At 49.9% G+C, this 17967-nt stretch overlaps 1 protein-coding gene across 2 annotated transcripts; it reads left to right on the forward strand.

The window, feature by feature from the left end:
- The first annotated feature begins 1064 nt into the window (after positions 1–1064).
- On the forward strand, positions 1065–12795 carry PRPS1 (phosphoribosyl pyrophosphate synthetase 1). 2 transcript variants are annotated; one of them, XM_027690446.1, is made up of 8 exons: positions 1863–1988; positions 2507–2686; positions 3824–4007; positions 4351–4449; positions 6163–6287; positions 8031–8204; positions 8982–9141; positions 10732–12795. In XM_027690446.1, the coding sequence occupies exons 3-8, from the start codon at positions 3903–3905 to the stop codon at positions 10822–10824; spliced, it is 756 nt and encodes a 251-aa protein (XP_027546247.1). In that variant the 5' UTR covers positions 1863–1988; positions 2507–2686; positions 3824–3902; the 3' UTR covers positions 10825–12795. The 2 variants fall into 2 exon arrangements, with proteins under 2 accessions (XP_027546246.1, XP_027546247.1); XM_027690445.1 differs by lacking the exons at positions 1863–1988; positions 2507–2686 and adding an exon at positions 1065–1359.
- The last annotated feature ends 5172 nt before the right edge of the window (positions 12796–17967 follow it).

Consider the following 17967-nt stretch of genomic DNA (forward strand, 5'->3'; position numbering starts at 1 on the left):
TTAAAGGTTAAAAATCCAGGTTTAAAGGTCGTTAAGCACAACATTTATTTTTTGCCAAAGATAAACTAATCTTCATAATGTAACCACGTACAGGCTGATCATTCACAGAAGACTAATTGGGTATTAGTCTGTAGTTTGGTATGTATTATATATATATAATTAGACATACTAGATAGATTTATAGCTAATATATATATACACATCTATATATGGATGCATATATATTAGTTATATATAAGTATCTTAATTATGTAAGCATATAAATTATATATTATATATGACTGGGTATAAAATTGAGTACAAAACCCTGATTATAAATGTAAAAGAAAAATTCTCAGGATTTAAACAGCCTGTTCCAACATCACCCACGCGGGTTTTAACACTGATCCAGAATAAAAACACCCCCGGGAAGGCACAGCCGGGGGCGCCGCAGCGCCGGGCTCGGTGCCCCCGAGCACGGCCCGCTCCCGGGGCCCGGCGGGCCCGGTGCCACCCGGTGTCACCCGGTACCGCCTCACGCGCGGCCCGCGGGGTGACGCCAGCTCTGCGCAGCGCCGCGCAGGGCGCTGGCGGACGGACGCAGCGGGCGCGGGCTGGGCCGGCATGCTGAGGTAAACACCGCCGCGGCGCCGCGGGGCTCCGCTCCCGCTGGCGGGGACGCCCCTGGGCCGGCGGGGGACGCGGGCACAGCCCCCTGAGGCGGCACCGGGGGCATTTTCCGCCTCCTTTCCCCCGCCATGACGAGGCGCCATCATGGCCGCCGGGGGGGGACGGTGGCGCCCGCCGCGGGACACGTGGGGCAGCGCCGCCGGAGCGGGCCGGCCTGGCCAATCGCAGCCCAGGCCGGTAGGCAGCGACCAATCGCAGGCAGTCTCCTGCTCTACGCCCCGCCCCCAGCGGGCGCCCGCGCGCAGCTCCCCGCCCCCGCGAGGCGGGGGTAGAGCCCAAGCCACGCCCACAGACGCGGCGCGAGGGAGGAGGGCCCCGCCCCCAAGCGCCGCGAAACCAATGGGGAGCGCGCGGGGGCGTGTCCGCGGGGCGGGGAGGCTATAAAGGGTCGGCGCGGCGGGCGGGAAGGGGTAAGATGGCGGCGTAGGGACGGCCGGCGTGATCTGCGCCCACTGTGCCGCGTCCGCGCAGGAGGCGGGCGGGTCCCCGCGCGGCAGCCGCGGGCGCTGCGAGGCGGAGCGAGGAGCAGCACGAGGGGAAGAGCGGCGCCGCCGGTGCAACCGCCGCCATGCCCAACATCAAGATCTTCAGCGGGAGCTCGCACCAGGACCTGTCGCAGAAGATCGCCGACCGCCTCGGCCTGGAGCTGGGCAAGGTGGTTACCAAGAAGTTCAGCAACCAGGAGACATGGTGAGGCGGGGCGGGGCGCGGCCACACTACAGCTCCCGGCGGGCCGCGCGGCGCTGCGGCGCTGGGGGCCCGCGGGGCGCCGCGCGGGGGCTCATGGGGGCTGTAGTTCTTGGGCCCTGCGGCCGGGCCCGGCCGGCGAGCGGTGGGGCCGCGCTCGGACACGTCCCTGGAGCGCTCCCGCCGCGATCCCGCTGCACCGGAGCCCTCCGGGGCAACCCACCCGGTCCCTGCGGGCACAGCCGGGTCTCCGTGCGGGCCACCTCGGGCCGCAGTGCCCCCTGACCGCGGAGCCATGTGCGGGCCCTGGCGCTCGGGGCCTGCCCCCCACGGGCTCCCAGCGGCGCGTTTGGGGCTTCCCCGGGGCCGTGCGGGGCTCCCGCACGTGGGTTTGTGTCACCTGCCCGCGGTGGCAGGTGTTGGAGCCGTGGACTTCGCCAGCCGGACCTTGCCCCCTCCGCCCCAACGCCAGGAGCTGATGGGACGGCACCTCCCGAGCTTCCACCTGCGTTTATCAGGCTCTTTATCCTTAGTCCAGACTGCGACGACTTGATGCTTGACAGTTTTGTGCTTAGCGTGTAGCTGGTGCCTTTAAACTACTCTGAAGAGCATCAGAGTCTTGAAAAGTACTGGTACTTAAAAATACTGATAAATACTACTTAAAATTGTTGATAAAATTGTTCAGGAAAGAGGAAAGGCTCACACCATCATGCAACCCAGTCATATAGTCTGTGTTCCCCCCAAGCTCTGAAACCTAGGATTCATCTTAAGTTATGTATCTGTGCCTTATAAGCCTTGCTGGCATCCTACATGAAGCTAAAAAAGAGGTTAAAAATTGTTCAGAGCTCTTAAAGCTTGCTTTGGAGAAGTACACTAAGCATGTCTACACCATGCAGTATAATATGAAGAACCTTGACTGATTCCCCCAACCCACTCTTTTCTTCTGGAGACAGTATTTTTTATTTTCCAGGAGAATCCAGGATGTGCAGGTGACATAGAATATCAAGTTTCTCTTGCATGGATGTTGATTGTAATTGAAAACTTCAGGGGTGGTACAAATAGTTGTAGAGGAGGTGGGAAAAGAGCCTGTTTGATTTACAGCCTTTGCACTGTTTCATTGTCCTTTATTAACTGCTCTTTACCCACCCAGTTGGCTGGCCAGAAGGTTCTTATGTCAGCAGATAATGTGACTTAAAGACCTAAGAGACATCTTATTTAGCCCAATAAACTGACAGCAGCTGCATCCCAGAAAGAGTAAGATTGTTTTAATGGAATAATTCAGATACTTTTGACAAGCAGTCTCTTGAATCAGCTTAATATTAGACTACTAGTAAGTACAGTTGGAGCTGACATTTGTGTGCTAATTGCTGTTACATTTTAGAGTTCTCATTGACTGAAACTCTCCATGAGAGACTAATGAATGCTGTAGGTCAGTGTGCAGTAATGACAGCAGCTCGCTGGTGGATTTTGAGCAGTAAGACTATAAATACCTAAAAGTCATCAAAAATGGGTTGAAGAGGAGGGAAAGAGCAGAGAAAGAAATATTAAAATTAGAATTCTACCCTGAGGAGCTCTATAAGTGAAGCCATTAGGAGCTGGGTGGGTGATTGTTCGTGGAGCTGGATGTGGCATCAGTCTGCAGAGTGGGTGAGCACCTCCAGTGCAACAGGAAAGTAACCATGGAAGAGCTTTGTCCTCAGTGGACTGACTTCTGGTTACTTCCAGATCTGTGGCAGGCTCCTCTGAACTAAGATGATGGAAATGCTCGGTGGTTAATCTGTTTTTGGCATCGTTGCCCCATGTGAAGCCTCACCCCCAAGACTGCTGCTGCCTTTCCCACTCTGTGTCTGGTGCAGGTGTCTCGATACGAGCACTGGAACTGGCATTTTGCTGCTGGCAGACAGGACCTTTGGCTTGTGTTCAGTCCCTTCATCAGCAGGGATTAGTGTGCATTGCATCCAGAAGGAAATTAACCTCAAAAGCCTTTCCAGAGGGAAATGGCTGAAGGGCTTCTCCATTTGAGCCAGTGAGGGGCTGTTATGGCTCTAAATCTGATGGTTGGCTGCAGCGTAGCTTTGGTAGCAGTTTGACCCTGCTTTGTCTGCTGGCTGGCCATGGTCCTTGCCTCCTTTACACTGCTGCTTTTAGAGGTGGTTGTACTTGTGATTCAGGGGGAACAAGGCCTACTCTGGGGTGTTTACATGCCCAGCTTGTGTTGAGATCAAGAGTACAGGCTGAGTGCTTTTAGCCTTGCTGGCTGGACCATTAGATTTGATGAGTGAGTGCTGTAAAATAGCTACTGAGCAAACAAACAGCAGTGTTGCTGCTAAACAGCCCTGATTACAGGACACTGTCCCCCACAGACCCTTGGGAATGCAGTGCCCTGGTTGCTCTGCAGGCACAGGTAATGGCTATGTTTTTAATTTGTGTATTTGGCTACAACTCTCCCTTCCTCATCTGTTCCCAGCGTGGAAATAGGCGAGAGTGTGCGAGGGGAGGATGTCTACATTGTGCAGAGTGGCTGTGGTGAGATCAATGACAATCTGATGGAGCTCCTCATCATGATCAATGCCTGTAAGATTGCCTCAGCCAGCAGAGTCACAGCTGTCATACCCTGCTTCCCTTACGCTCGGCAGGACAAAAAGGACAAGGTAAGGGATGTGGCAAAGGGTTTCTGGGGGGAGGGTGAATGCACACCTTGAAAGTCCTGTCTGCTGGATGGGCTTTAGATGAAGTTTTGTCTCCTCCTCTGCGTATTCAACCTGTTTTAATTTCTTTGAACTTCAGGGCATTGGACTGTAAATTCATCTTTTCATAAAGATCTAGTTCTTTTTGAAAATACACCAAGTTCTAATCACCAGTTGATGAAAAGATGCAATGTTAATGAGTGCTCCTTTTAGTAACTGCTTGTGAATCATTGCCTGGAAGCAGAAGGCTGACATCTTGATGGAGGAGTTGAACTTGTCTTAAAATCTCGTTTTTTTTCTGTACTAGAGTCGAGCTCCAATCTCTGCCAAGCTGGTTGCAAACATGCTCTCTGTGGCAGGTGCAGACCACATAATCACCATGGACCTGCATGCATCTCAGATTCAGGTAGGAGCTAAAATCAGGGAAGTACTTACCAGCTCAAGTCTGAGCTTCTGGACTGCCCTGCTTTCCAGTCATTGCTTTTTTTTTTTTTTAGACAGAGCAGTGCAAGACTTGGGAATTTGGGACTGGAAGGGACTTGTAGCATCAGTCAGAAGAGGGTGGGGAGGTGGGTGACAGGTTCATCTGTAAATGAAATTATAGTTGCTCTTGATCAGACCGAGCATATTGAGTCTTGTGTAAATGAACATTGGGCTAAGAAATGATCCCTGCAGCTTTGTTGACACTCAGTGACACTGTGTATTCTTAACTAGAACTTTGAGGAATTTGAGAGTAAAGCTTTCTGGTATTTACTGGGTTGCCACAGAGAAGTGAACAGTTAGCTCTGCCCCCACGTGTCCTGGCACAGCTGCTTGTGAGGGTTCTGTTGCCCAGGACGGTGATTTGATAACTTGCTGCTGGCAAGATGGGCAATCCCACTGGTATCCAGGCAGTGCCACCCTCCCACATAAGTTGGCTTTGGTTCTCCCCCGAGCTGCTGGTGTATTGAAAATCATTCATAGGCTTTGTTGGCTTATGAAAAGAATAGTCTCACAAGGCAATTTAAGTTGTGACCAGAGCTGTGTAAGGAAACTCAAGAGCGTGTGCCAGGGAGAGGAGCAGCTGCAAGCTGTATTTTTAGTCTTGTTTCTTTCTACCTTGAGCAAATGCCCTGAGACCAAGAAACCAACTCAGTGCAACTGAGAGGGGGTGTGGCCGAGGGAGGGATGTCTGTTGTGTGGCTGAAAACTCTGAATCCAGAAGGGGTAAGGTATCTACTGCCTGGTGAAGGAAGTGGCCTGGCTGTCTTTTTAAGAGTTGAAAGTGCTGTCATTCACACTTCAGTGTGATTTGCCCAGAAATACTTTGTCTCAGATGAAAAAAAAAGAAAAATCCACGGGGGCACAGCTGAGAAGACTTTCAGAAAGATCATGAAATAACCAAGCCTGAGGGGGGTACACTCCTTCTTAAGGGCTCGGAGTTGATGTGTGCCACAGGCTTGACCTCTCACCAGCAGCAGTGGTGAGATTTAAAGGAATAATTTGTGTATATGTACTTCCAGCATCTGGCTGGTTTCAGCCTGGTTCTTGTAGCTGCTCTGTTGCTGAGCACAGAAGGAATAATGGTAGGAAGGATCTGTTACCCCTGTACCTTGGATTAAGTGCCCCCCACTCTCCTGCCTATTGCTCCAGGATTAACTTCTGTCATTTAGTGACCTTTGAAGTTTACCTGGAGGACTCTGCAGGGTCACTGTAATGTTGTGGAACCAGCTGCATTAGTTTAAAGGCAGATGTTACTCAAGCCTGTTTTGTATATGTGAACAGTTTGTGTAATGAGCTTTAGAGATTGACTCTGTAAACAGGCAGCCAGCTGCTCTGGAAATGAGTGCATTTGATGCTGGCTTTCTGCACTCCCCTAGGACAGAAGTAGTTCCATGTTGTGGAGGTGGTAGATGTAAAGTGTTACTTTCACTGCTAAACTATTCCTGGCTCTGAAGACTTCTTACATTACTATTCTGTGTATCCCAAAAGCTACTGCCCTTACATTAAGGGAAGTAAAAAGGAAAGCTGAAAGCTGTGGAAAGGTGATGACCACATGGCTGATCACATAGAAGGCTTCTTACAGCTCTTTCTGGCATGTGACCTTCAGCTACATCTGTTCCTGTTGTCTTCCTTGCAGGGATTTTTTGATATCCCTGTTGATAATTTATATGCCGAGCCTGCTGTATTGAAATGGATCAAAGAGAATATTGCAGAGTGGAAGAACTGCACCATTGTCTCACCAGATGCTGGTGGAGCCAAGAGGTAAGCTGTCAGACAGGCAGCTGGAGGTGCTGCTTCTGTGTCTGCTCAAATTCCTAAGAGTGCTCGTGACCTTATTTTTAAGACACGTGTTCCTGCTGCCAGCCTGCCTTCCCAGACAGTCTGGGACAGCTAGTGAAGAGTGGTCAGGTATGCTTTCTAGGGAGTGTTTAGAAGGTTTCTTGGGCTACATGGGGGATTAAATAGCTTCTAGGATTACAACTGCATAGGTAGAAATTGCACAATTACTACATCCTTCAGACTAAACCAATTTTTTGTAGATGAGTACTTACTCAGGTTGAAGAAGGAAATAGTGTTGCTGTGCCAAGACGAGGTGACAGCTGCTGGTTAGTGATACATTTTAACCCAGGCTGTTTTCTTTGCAGAATGAAGCTTAGTCTACTGAGGCCTTTTCTTACTGTACTACCTTGGATTTGAATATCTAGCTGTCACTTAAGCCTGTTGCCACTCTTCCTCTTCCCTGAGAGCAAAGATAGATGGTTGCTTTCTAAAAAGCAGCAGCATATGTTATAGCACATTTCTGTTTTGATAGTCTGACAATCTCCCATCTTTCTGCAGACAAACGTGCCAGTTTGTGGGCAGTTCAGAATGTTCTTAGGTGCTTCTGGGGAGAAACCAGGCTTTTCCATGATGCTTTTATGTAAGGGCTACATGTGAACAGCAAAGGGATGCAGATGTGTCCTTTAATCCAGGACTGTCACACCAAAATGTGTGCTGATCTGATTCACATCTTAAAGTCTGCTTTAAGTGATGTGTTACAAACAGCCAGGAGACACAACACTGTAGGTCCCTGAACATCTTCCACAGCTTCACTGTGGTCCATGTATTGGGCAAGACCTTCTGTATATTCAGCTATTTCTGTAGCTTGTTGCATAACACAGTATGGGAAGTGCCAAGTCAGCCAGATATAATCTGAATCCTGAAAAAACCTTCTCAAAAGCCACTTAAACTGAAATGTGTCAATGTTGGCTGGTGCAATATTTTAAGGAGATATGCAAAGCCAAATACTTCAGTGGAGAGTTTAGTTTGACAGTCTTGTGTAGGACTCCCAGAGTGATAAGTCTGATCTAGTGGGGTTAGGAGTCTGCTTATCTCAAGTGCAGAATTTCTTAATACTGTGTGTATTTTGTTCCTTCCAGTCTTAATGCTTTCAAACTCTTCACTGTTCATCAGTATCAATATATGAAGTTTAGGTCCCTCTGGTAAGGTTGTTCTGTGGTCACTTTAACAGGAATAAATAAATGTGAGGTGGTGGACTTGAATTTCCTGGTTGTGTACTCCTGCCACTGTCACTGTGCCAGTGCTTCTGTGCACAATGATTGAATGCTTACAAGAGTGCAAGGAGATCCCTGTCATAGCCTTAAGCCTTTACAGCGTACTGTTATAAAGATGACAACTTCCCAAGTGTTTGGATCACCTCAGGTTTGCTGAACTTGCTGGTTAACGTTTGTTTTCAGCTTAAATGCAAATTAGTTTACAGTGGTCATGATGAAAGACCTTTATCTTAATCTAGTTGCTGTCACTGGGAGAGATTAGACCAGAGATTGCAAGCTCAGCTGCTTGAAGGGAAACTAAGGTGGCAGAGTGCCTTTTGTTAATTGCTTGGGAGCGGCAACAGATGTGGTGACAGCTTCTCTTAGTGCAGTTTGTGCTTCATATTAAAAGGGATTTGATTGGAGCTGCTGTGTGGAGTTAAGTGTTGTCTGGAAACTGTTCTCTCTTCAGAGTGACCTCCATTGCAGATCGGTTGAATGTAGACTTTGCCCTCATCCACAAGGAGCGCAAGAAGGCCAACGAGGTGGATCGCATGGTGCTGGTGGGGGACGTGAAGGACAGAGTGGCCATCCTGGTGGATGACATGGCAGACACATGTGGCACCATCTGCCACGCTGCAGACAAGTGAGTGGGGCTGCCTGCTGCTCTGCTAACTCAGAAACCCATTGTTAGGGGACACCGTGTAATGAGTTAATCAGAGGATTTGCATGGCAGGTTTCGCCAAGTCTCCTACAGCTCCTTGGTTATCTCGTGTCATATAAAATGAGTAAAAAGTCCAGTTAAAGTTCTCTAAAGTGGGAATAGGTAGAAAACCATGGTGCCTTTTTTTTTTCTTATTATTATTTGAAAAATACTTGTGTAGAAAGGAGACTAGACCATCTCTGGCCATGCCAGGTAGAACCAGGTGCTGTCTGGTCTATCAGCTGAAGATCATATATCTGAATTTCTATTACAAGTAAGCTTTTCAAACTTTGGTATCATTCAAGCCTTCTACACTAGAAACCACCAGCATATGCAGCATCATTAACAGTGTTAAATACTCTATTAAATACAGTATTCGATATTAACGCAGTTAAATATTAACTCAGTGTTAAATACTCTATTAAATACAGTGTAAAAGTATTAACAAGGTATTAAATATCTGCTGCCTTGTGTAGGCAAAATCACAGAAGGTGATTTGTATGATCTGTTCCAAATGTTCCAGAGCTAAGAACGATGTTCTTTTCAATGTGTGCTTTGCCTGTGGTGGATTTCATTGTTAAACTGTTTGGTTTTTTTTTTTTCCCAAAGTCAGTAGTGGGCTGGAGAGGGGAGTCAAAGGTAGCCTGTCTCCTAAGCATTTATGTCAGCTTAATACTTGCTAAGAATTACTCATCCTTCTCCTTTACTTCCCCCTTGCAGGCTTGTGTCAGCTGGAGCCACCAAAGTTTATGCCATCTTAACTCATGGGATCTTTTCTGGGCCAGCAATTTCTCGGATTAACAATGCCTGTTTTGAGGCAGTTGTAGTCACAAACACAATACCCCAGGAGGACAAGATGAAGCAGTGCCCTAAAATCCAGGTGAGCATCTACCCAGTAGTTCTCTGGGTCTTTCTTCTTGCTTCCCTCCAGCCCTCAGGTCACCTCTCCTGGTCACCACAGCTTTTCAGAGATGATCATGCATAGCCTGGCTCTGATGTGTGGCAGCTCTCTCAGCGCTCATGGGTGCATCCCATCAGGGCACAGGGACTTGTGGATGTCAAGTCTGCCCAGGTGTTCTCTAACCCAATCCTCTTTGACCAAGGGAAAGTCTTCCTTCCAGCATTCCTTTACCCTGGTCTCCTGCTTGTCAGTGCAGACCAATGCAGAGAAGGCATTCAGTAACTACCTTCTCTGCATCCCCTGTCTCCAGGGTCCTCCTTCCATTTAGTAACAGGCCCACATTATCCTTTGTTTTTGTTTTGTTACTGATGTGTTTGAAAAAGCTTTTCATCTCGTCCTTGACATCCTTGGCCAGATTTAATTCCAGATGGGCCTTGGCTTCACAGCACAAATATCTAGGACACAGGCATTTGGAGAAGCTCTGGAAAGTGACTGGCACTGCTCAGACTCAGCTGGTACTGTGGTGTGAGTGTAGCAGGTTCCCCACTATGAGCTGCTGGTGGAAGGGAAGCTGAACTGTTTGAAGCTGCAATCAGTTTTAAGCTTTTGGAAGTACATTATAAGCTGATGGCAAACTGCTTGTTGGGTTGCATTTTTGTCAGCACTAACTTCTGGGTGATATTCCTGCAACATCTAAAGCATGCCTGATGCTTCAACTTCTTTCTAAGCTCCACACTACAGCTGGTGTAGGCAAAATGTTAAACTGGCAATCAGTGTGTAAATAGCTGTAGCCAAAGATTGCAATGGAGCAGTTTTCTAGGCTCTCATTTTACACCTCTTTTACTCTGATGTCTGATGTTCCATGTTGAGGAATACAGAACTAAAGGATTTCTCATGAGTCATATGCTCTGTCTGCTCTGCAGCTTTTGAGTTTTTTCTTGCTTCCCTTCATAGACAAACTATCTGAAAGAGATGTTAAATATGGTTTTCACGTAGTTTCCTTAACATACCATGAACATGGTGCTTCTTACTGAGGGTACATATATAGAAATGCTGTAGCTGCTGGGACTCAGAGCTGAGATTTGACTGAGACTCGACTTTCCCTCCTGGTTCCTGTCTGACCCCACCAGATGGAGCCAGCACAGCACCCAGGAGCTGAGCTGTGGCACAGCAGCTTCATTTCTCAGACTGCTGGCAGCGATGGTAAAACCTCTTGGCTCAGGGGAAGGGATCTAATCTTGATTTAGATTCCTCTAACTTCTCTGCAAGTTACACAAAGTGAGGCCTGGGGTACACAGACTTAGGGAGTCTCAGCAAAGCAAAGTCACAGTAGACTCTAACACTGACAAAGATCAACAGTCAAATAATATTTGCAGTGCTATATGTAGAGTATCTTCAGGCTTATATGTAATTAAATCCCAATTCTGTGTAGAAGTTATTTGACTGCATCTGGTACTTTATAAATGTTGGTGATGAGTTTGTTCTTTAAGTTCTTCCTAACTTCCCAGATGTTCTTCCAGGCTTGATGTCTTTTCCCAGTGATGCTGATCCACCTTTCTTCCCCTCCAGGTGATTGACATCTCAATGATCCTTGCAGAGGCCATCAGGAGGACTCATAACGGGGAATCTGTTTCCTACCTGTTCAGCCATGTCCCTTTATAACAAAAGATGTCAGCTGCTGCTTGTATGGCTTTTTTTTTTTAAAAAAACCAAAAGTTGTTCAGCTTGTTGTAAAGTTCAGTAGAAGACTCTGCTTGTTCCAGTGCAGTTCTCCACAGCTCCTGCTTAAGTCAGGCTTACTGGCCCTGGTCCCAACACTGGGAGGCTGGAGGGGGGAAGCTCATCTCTGTAACACTCCAACTCCACCAGCAACCCTGTGCATGGGGCTCATCAGTAGTGTTGACTCAATTCTGCAGGTCTGTGGAGAGCAGGACTGATACATGGCTAATTGCCACAATTATTTTGAGGGGGGGAGGGTTTGTCTGTGGGCAGGGTTAGATGATCTGGCATGTGCACCCTAAATTGTTTGGGAAGTAGAGCTCCCTAGGACATGTTGATCTGAATCTACAGCAAGAGCCCAAGAGACTGCTGGCTGTTTAACCACTCTGTACCTGACAGCCCTTGGAGAGTGGTGGGGAAGGTTTGTGTCTTGGCCAAGCTTGACCCTACTTGAAGCCCTGGGATAAACCTAGGAGGTGGTTCTGCTACAGCTTCCTCCCATGAAAGGAGATCAGTGTAGCTTGCAAACTTGAATTCCTATTATTGCTGATGAAATTAAATGCCCTTTAGTGTGCTACACAGCAAAGTGAAGGTGAGAGCAGAGTCTTTGTGGGGCTGTGTTAGCTCAGTGGGGAAGGTGCATCCTGGACAAGTGTTCTTTTCTCTCTTACGTAGAGGACTCATGGTGGTTGTGTGCTTCGGTTTCTAGTGCAGGCTAAAACCAGCTCCTCAGTTTCACAGCTTCCTGTTAGCCCTGCTAGCAACTATAGGACTGCTGTCATGTACTGCAGCTGCACCTTGACCTGCTGTGCAAACCCCTGACCCTTTTTTTACCAGTACAGTAGTAAACCAAGCCTCTTTATCCCACAGTAGCATGGTTGTTGCATCTAGCAAGTGCCTGCTCAGACGCTGGGGTGACCTAATACACAACAGCTTTGTGTCCAGCTGGCTTAGCCTCTCATTGCCTGCAGTCCTGTAAGTTACTGACACATTGTTTGTTTGTCCTGCTCATTGTCTGCCTTGCCCTCAAAGTGTTGCTCCTTACAAAATATCTTCAGACAAGGAGCACTGCAGGTTGCAGGACTATGGAACTCAAAGAAGCCTTTGGAGTAGGTGTGATGCTGCTCAGGAGTGCTCACAGCAATGGGTTGAAGAGGCTGGTGATTCACAAGTACTGGGAAAACTGCAGATCTAACACCAACCTGACAGGCCACAAAGTGCCTGAAAGAAAAATACCAAAACTAGAGCTGGCTGAGGCTCTTAGATGTAATAAGTATCATCCGAAACTTGAATACTTAGTAAATATACCAGACAATCGTAAGGTAAACTGCTGAGTCTCTCTTGAACTCTTACCGGTTTATAGACCAAGCATTTTTATTCTGGGGTTTTTTTGGTTGTTTTTTTTTTTTATAAGCACTCCTCTTTTAATTGTTTTTGAGCTGGAGGAAGGGAAAAAGGGAAAAGAAGGAACTTGAAATTACTTTCTAGAGTAACCAGCATGGCTTTGAGAGGCTGGGGGCTGGGGTATAAGTGGAACTAACTGAAAGACTTGGTTAAAATCTAGGGAAGTACTTCTTTAGTTGTGCCTTTTACTGAAGACTTCTCTCCCTTCCTAAACTCCTGTCCTGTGGCAACGTTAACACTTCTATTAGTGTAGGGCTTTTCTTTTTTTTTTTTTTGTATAAGAATTGGTGTTTTTGTCTGGAAACTGTGCATCTCTCGCTTCTTTGCTTTGCATCCTGCACTGAGCTCTCCCGAGAGTCCATGATTCCGCCTCCTGTACGGGAGCCCCTGCTGCCACCCTGCTGCTGCCCTGAGAGCCAGGACTGCGGAGCAGCGCTGTGAGGATTTTCAGCAGCATTTGTGTTCAAAGTTAAGACCTGATGAAGGAATTAAACTTTTATTTAAAAACCACGGCCTCTGCCTGTAAGTGCTTCGAAAAAACCTTAAGGGATGTGTGAGTCGGGTCACTTGAAAGGCAGGCAGATGGTGAAGTAGTTTTGTTTGGAAGGGACCTTGGAAGGTCGTCTGGTTTAACCCTCATGCATGGGTTGGCTGTGCTCAGGTTGCATGAAAGGAAAAGCATGGGACCAAGCTGCTTCTCTTAGTGAGCAGTGGCTTTTGTCTGCCCCTGCTTTCCTTGACTTAATTATTAGAGGTGGTAGTGCAGTTTCTCTTGTACTGTTTAATTATGTATCTGAGCGGATTTGTTCACATAATGTTCAGGTGGGGGAAGCCTGAATAGTTTAACAAGTACAAATGAAGAATTTGTAAGTGTGTTGTACAGAGCTGATGATCAGAGGCAGCAGGATTATGTCTTGAGAAGCACTTGTTCTAACTAAACCCTGATCCTTTTTCTCAATGTGTATTGCAGACTGGGAAAGTGTAAATGAAGTCAGAAAGATGAGATAACAGGTCTAGGGAAAGGTCTTTGGCCTTACAGTAGATTTCCAGGCCTAGATTTAACATGACCATGGCCTCAGGCAGACATTTGCTGAGGATCATGACTCGTTCATCTGTTAAAATGTCCTTCAGTACTGGCCAGTGAGTAAGTTTCTCCTCAAATAGCAGGGTGGGTGTTGTCAGGGTGATGTAAGATTCACCTCCCTTAGATAAGAAACAGAACATGACCTTTACAGCCAAAGATTTGCACACAGGTAACCATTTGTGTTGGTGTGTATATAATGTTTTCTTAGTTACTTTAATTAAATGTGCAGCTTGGAGTGAGGAAGAGCACGAACTTCAAGTTCCATGTGACAGCACTGCAGCTCTTAAAAAGTATGGGAGGTGCACAGATAGGTATGAGTACTGTCCCAAGGAGGTAAAGTTGTTCTCCTCTGAAACCTTCAGATCAGAAGGGATGGAGATTTTACCAAATTTCCTTCCCCAAATTAAAATACTCCAATATTTTTTAATTACTGAGCCCATTTGTAGGTAGGTTGTGGCTGGCTTGTGCTATTAGAGCAAGTGTGTCTGCCTTTAACAAATGGGTGCATTAAATCAAAGCACTCTTCTCCCTGCCCAGGATATTCATGGATGTAGCACCAGGCAGCTGTGGGGAGGGTGTCCCTTCACTGCAGCGTGGGCTGGGAGGAAAACCAGCCCTAGAAGGGTGAATGGCAGAGAGCCAAGTTCCTGCAGTGTCCTCCAGGTCTGGGAGTGGTGCAGGGATGCTCATCCCTTAGCCCAGGTGAGTTCAGCTCCAGCAGTACCAGTCATGCTGTGAAGGGCTCATGCTGTCTTGAGCTCCCTGTTGCAGTGGAGGTGGTTCTTCAGCCTGTCCTGGAGAGCTGCTGGGGTGAGCATGGAGCATGCAGGGTGCTCTGGAGGTAGAAAGCGTGTCATTACTCCCCCAGGAGAAAATCCCATCCGAGTCATTGGCTGTGCTTTTGCAGTTGGAGACCTGGAAGAGCAGGACAGAGCTCCAGCAGCTCCCTGTGCCACAGGCACAGTGGAGTGTGGCTGCAAGTGTGAAGATGCTGATACGGGTACCAGTAGCCACCTTGTGTCTGTCTGCTGCCTGCTGTTAATGCAGCAGGAGCAGGGAACACATGGATCAGAAGTCCTGTATCCCTGCCCAGCTCATCTTCCTGGGTAGCTGAAACTAAGGCACAGGGTGGGAGCTGGGCTTACCGGGTCTGCCTTGCAAGGAGCAGGACTTGTCCACTGCTGGGAGCACGATGAGACACGTCTCAACTGTCATGGGCAGCTCCCTCCGGCCTTGCTGGTGTACAGATGACTCCTTATTTCTTGGAGTCGGTGTTTCTATGATCCAGAGAAAGCAGCACCTTTCCTTGCTGCTGCTGGGTAAGGGGCAACAGTGCTAACAACCAGCCCTTCCCTAAATTGCTAAGAGCAGCAGAATCCACGGGAGGAATGAGCCCTGCTGTAAGACACAACAGCTCCAGTATGCTGCTGCCTTCTTGGGGCTCTCTGCTCCTGCCCTGATGGATGTGAGGGGTCATGGTAGGAGGCTGGGGTTTAAAATGAACAGGAGAGAGTGAACTGGCCCTGCAGAGTGGCTCACAGGCTGGCAGGGGTGGCTGGCTGCTGTGGTGTCCTGCAGGCAGAGAGGTCAGGAGGCTGAAAACACCTCCCTGATCAGAGAAAACCTCCTGCCTCCTTCCTGTACAGAGGAAAAGGCATTCCTGGAAATGGCCATAGGGGAGGCTGTATCTGAGCTCTGGCAGCCTTGTTCTGTGTGAGATTTAAAACCCATCTAAAATGGCTGGCAGTCAGTCTGTGCTGTTTCAGGTCAGGGCTGTTTTCCCCCCCATCTGTTGATGTCTCAGTTCTTTAGTTATAAATTATTGAAAGCAGAAGTGCCAAAACACGTAAGAAAGAAGCTGGTTGTGCGGTTACAGGAGGCTTTGCTAATTTGTCAGGGGGAAAAGCTCTTGCTGGGATATAAGCTCCTTTCTTGTTCTTTGTGCAAGATGGGTTTTAACAGCTCCCCAGCAGCAGCCCCACCTCTCTTCTGCTGGCAACGCACAGGGTTGGCTTTAAAGCTGCTCTGGCCGTGGTTTGTGGGAGCGTGGTGGTGCCTGTGTGGCCGTGACTGGTTTGAGGAAGGGGGAGATCCCTTTCCCCTGCCTGCATGGCCACCGTGGTGGCTTTGTGCCCAAACAAAGACCCGGGGTTTCCAAAGTGCTGCAGCATGGAGGAGATGCAACACATTGCCCAGGGGCTGTGCCTCGGCTGCGGGGGGTGATCAGGTTTTTGGGTGCAGCTGGTGCTGGCGAGGGGCTGTGCACAGGGAGGATGGGCATCAGGTTCTTTTGCACTCGCTGCCTGCCAGGGACAAAAGCTACAGCAGACTGCAGCATCCATAAAGGAGAAGCGTGTGGAGAACAGGCAGGGAAAGGGGGAAGCTGAGGGGACGGTGTGCATAGCCGGAGAGTAAACACGCAGTAAAACACTTGTCTGACTATTTGCATAAAGGCAAAAAGGATTTCCTGCGCTCATTTTGAAACTACATGGGTGGTTTTTTGCTTGCTGGCTGTGCAGGGAAAATGAGCCTTTTCTCAGCTCGGGCTGGGCTGTGTGATGCAGGCTCTGCAGGGTGGGTTTAAAGGATGCTCCTGAAGGCAGCCTGGGCTTGGAGCTCCTGGCTTTGTGGCACTCCCCAAACCTGGCCCTGCCAGGGGCTGCACCACCAAATCAGAAAGGCTCTAGGAGCAGCCTGGCCTGGGGCTTCATCAGTGGCTTCTTCCTCCCTCCCCTGGGGGACAGGGAGTGGAGGCAGTTTGCAGTCCAGACTTCTCTCAGAGGAGCAACCTGGCCTTAGATCTTGGCCTTTGCCTTTTCAGCATTTGCCAGCTCTTGGCGTTTCTTGAATTCAGAGCCAGTTTTCTGGCTGGAGCGAGGAGGTGCCTCAGGGCTTGCGGCAAAGGGCCACCTCCGGCCGTGACCTGCTGTCGCTGGAAGGCACCAGGCCCTCCTGCCAAGACGGCAGCCGTCTTGCTAAAGAACACAAAGCAAGTGTTTCCTCCGGATTGCTAGGGATTTGCTCTGCAAAATCTCCAGTAAGTCCTGAGAGAAACCCAGGCTTGGGAGGAGGTGGAGGTGAGAGCTGCTGCTGCAGCACAGCTGCTACCTGTGGTGCTCTATAAGAGGTTCCTGCATGCCATGACACCAGGATGGATACGCCAGGATCTCTGTAGAAGGGTTTTGGCAAACCTCATATGCAGTTAGGATGCTTTTTCCATCCCTTCATTCCTCTTCCCCTCATTTCCTTCAGTACCTACAGGACCCTGCTGCCAGGCCTCCTAGCCCTCCAACCACTTTCCATCCTGGTGGCCAGGTGCCCCCAGACTGCCACTACCCTTCCTGCTGGGATCACATAGGCTGCCTGCACTGACTCTTGGCTTTTTCCCACCAAAAGTATTTTTTCCAGCCCATCTGCACTGTCCTGACTGCTTCCCAGGCTTCCTGCACCCCTTGCCTTGCTGTGGCCAAGCGAGACCCTGTGAGCATGGTCAGCTTCTTGCCCACCCGTGCTGCTTCTTCAGCAACCCGATGTCCCCAGGAAATGCCATGGCCAGAGCCAGCACGGCCATAAGGTGGGCACAGTGGCCGAGCATCTCTCACAAGTGTGAGAATATGGTGCCGATTTTAGCCCAAGGGTTTGCTTTCTTAACAATTCTGCTTCAGCAGCGGGTGCATCCCTGGGCACACACATGGGGCACAGCTGCCTCCACTGCTGCGGGGCACCTGCTTCTGGGGCTGGGACAGTGGGTCACTCGGCCCCACAGGGACCAGCCTGCTGCCCCCCACAGCTGGCAACCTGGCGTGGGGAGCAGGGGTGGCTGCAGGGCCTGGTGTGATGCTGGGGGGCACCGCGGGGTGCAGCTGGGTGTTTGTGCTTGCAGTGTGTGTGTGCACCTGTGTTGTGTGGGTGTGAGGGGTGTGCACAGGGTAGGTGTGCAGGGGCTGCATTAGGGGCACGTGTACACGGAAGGGGGGTGTCCGCAGGGTGGATGCGAGGGGCTGGGTGTGGACAGGCTGTGTGCGCACGGCTGGATGTGTGCAGGAATGGGTGTGGACAGGGTGGGTGTGCAAGGCTGTGTGCGCATAGGACAGGTGTGTGCAGGGCTGGGTGGGCATAAGGGGTGTCTTGTGGGGCTGTGTGTGTGCGAGGAGCAGCGGGCGCCGTGCCCGTGTGTGTGAGGGGCTGTGTCCAGGTGCGTGTCCGTGTCCAGAGGAGGAGCTGTGGGGGGAGAGGATGGGAGGGCTGCGTGCCCCGTGTCCGTGCGTGTGTCCATATCTGTGAGGGGCTGTATGCCCCGGGTCCGTGTGTGTGAGGGGCTGTATGCCCCGGGTCCGTGTGTGTGAGGGGCTGTGTGCCCCGTGCCCGTATCTGTGAGGGGCTGTGTGCCCCGTGTCCGTGCCCCTGTCCCGGGTGCCCCCCTCACACCCTCACTCGCTGCTCCCCTCACGCGCTCCCTCCCTCCCCTTCAGCCCCTCTCGCGCCCCCGCCGCGGGGCACGGCGGGAGCGGCCGCCCCCTGGCGGCCCGCGCTTCCCGGCAGGCGCGGCGGGCGGGCAGCCAATGGGCGCGCGGGCTGGGCGGGGCCGGTGTATATAA

The sequence above is a fragment of the Neopelma chrysocephalum genome, unplaced genomic scaffold, assembly GCF_003984885.1.
Source record: "Neopelma chrysocephalum unplaced genomic scaffold, ASM398488v2 Primary Assembly neopelma1_81, whole genome shotgun sequence".
Lineage (NCBI taxonomy): Eukaryota > Metazoa > Chordata > Aves > Passeriformes > Pipridae > Neopelma > Neopelma chrysocephalum.

Bases quoted from the DNA above. Each gene is read 5' to 3' on its own strand.
- PRPS1 (XM_027690445.1), top strand. From the start codon at position 1,238: ATGCCCAACATCAAGATCTTCAGCGGGAGCTCGCACCAGGACCTGTCG. The intron at 1,360-3,823 runs GTGAGGCGGGGC...ATCTGTTCCCAG, and splicing joins TTCAGCAACCAGGAGACATG to CGTGGAAATAGGCGAGAGTG. The intron at 4,450-6,162 runs GTAGGAGCTAAA...TCTTCCTTGCAG, and splicing joins TGCATGCATCTCAGATTCAG to GGATTTTTTGATATCCCTGT.